Source organism: Nanorana parkeri, unplaced genomic scaffold, assembly GCF_000935625.1.
Source record: "Nanorana parkeri isolate BGI_ZX_2015 unplaced genomic scaffold, ASM93562v1 scaffold2165, whole genome shotgun sequence".
In the NCBI taxonomy this organism is placed as follows: Eukaryota; Metazoa; Chordata; class Amphibia; order Anura; family Dicroglossidae; genus Nanorana; species Nanorana parkeri.
In genome coordinates, this window is record NW_017308433.1 from 15,861 (window position 1) to 17,005 (window position 1,145).

General features: G+C 44.2%; 1 protein-coding gene across 1 annotated transcript in view; it reads left to right on the forward strand.

Annotated features, from left to right (window-relative positions):
* The window catches only part of LOC108800910 (connector enhancer of kinase suppressor of ras 2-like), a 14,300-nt gene continuing 13,155 nt past the window's right edge, over nucleotides 1-1,145 (forward strand). Inside the window, exons 1-2 of the mRNA XM_018572899.1 lie at nucleotides 1-113; nucleotides 248-318. Of these exons, the coding sequence (XP_018428401.1) occupies nucleotides 1-113; nucleotides 248-318 (184 nt within the window). The remainder of the gene's footprint in view (nucleotides 114-247; nucleotides 319-1,145) is intronic.

Consider the following 1,145-nt stretch of genomic DNA (forward strand, 5'->3'; position numbering starts at 1 on the left):
ATGGCTGGAAATCAGACCCCGACGGCAGATACAATGATATCACCACAATCTGTAATCCTGGTTCTAAAAAATACTGATGAGTTCCACCATCCGGAACAATCCAATGAAGAAATGTGGACAAATCATTTGGCGTTATAAACCGATATTGCGATTGATCATTGAATATACGTGCATGTAGTTGTTATATGATGTGAGCCTGAAAAGATAAGCGGAATGTTGTGGACCTTTAATTATTCTTCTTTTTCAGGTGGATGAACCGTCTGGGTCTCGCTGCTATTGGATACACTCCGGATGAAAAAGACATCAGGCCCAATGAAGGTAAAACCGAGTTACTTGTTCTGATTTCCTCAACGTCCCGATGTATCAATATCGTCCCGATGTATCAATATCGTCCCGATGTATCAATATCGTCCCGATGTATCAATATCGTCCCGATGTATCAATATCGTCCCGATGTGTCAATATGTGTCACCGCTGGCACAGATTTATTCCCAGTTTTGCCTTTTTATAAAGCTGCTCCGGTTTGGTTTCTCAGTTGTGCCGAGTCTTAGCCGAAGTGAAAACAATGTCGGAAAAAAAGTAACAAAAAGTCATAGTTACATAGTATTTGGAGTTGAATAAAGACATACGTCCATCAAGTCCAACCTGTATAGGTCCGCGCATCATCTCATTCTTAGGGATACTGGTACCCCCGGATATTACGGTCCCTCAAGAAATTGTCCAAACGTTTCTTGAACAAATCTACACTCTTGGCTGAGATGACGGCCGATGGCAGTGAGTTCCAGACCTTAACCGCTCTTACTGTAAAGAACCCTCTTCGCCCCTTGTGCTGGAATTTTTTCTCCACCAACTTTAGGTGGCGGCCTCTAGTCTTTGTAATGGAGTTAATCTCAAACAGTTTGTTGCCAATGTTGCCGTCACCATTGAACATCTTGTACATGAAAATCATATTCCTCCTTAATTCCAGCGTGAACATGTTTAAGGTCAGAAGCCTCGTCTCATAGCTCTGGTCCTCCAGCCCCTCCCCCTTGTCTCCATAGCTCTGGTCCTCCGTTCCCCTAATTAGTTTTGTTGCCCTCCGCTGGACTCTCTCCAGTTCAAGGACATCCCTTCTCAGTACCGGCGACCAAAACTGGACCGCGTAC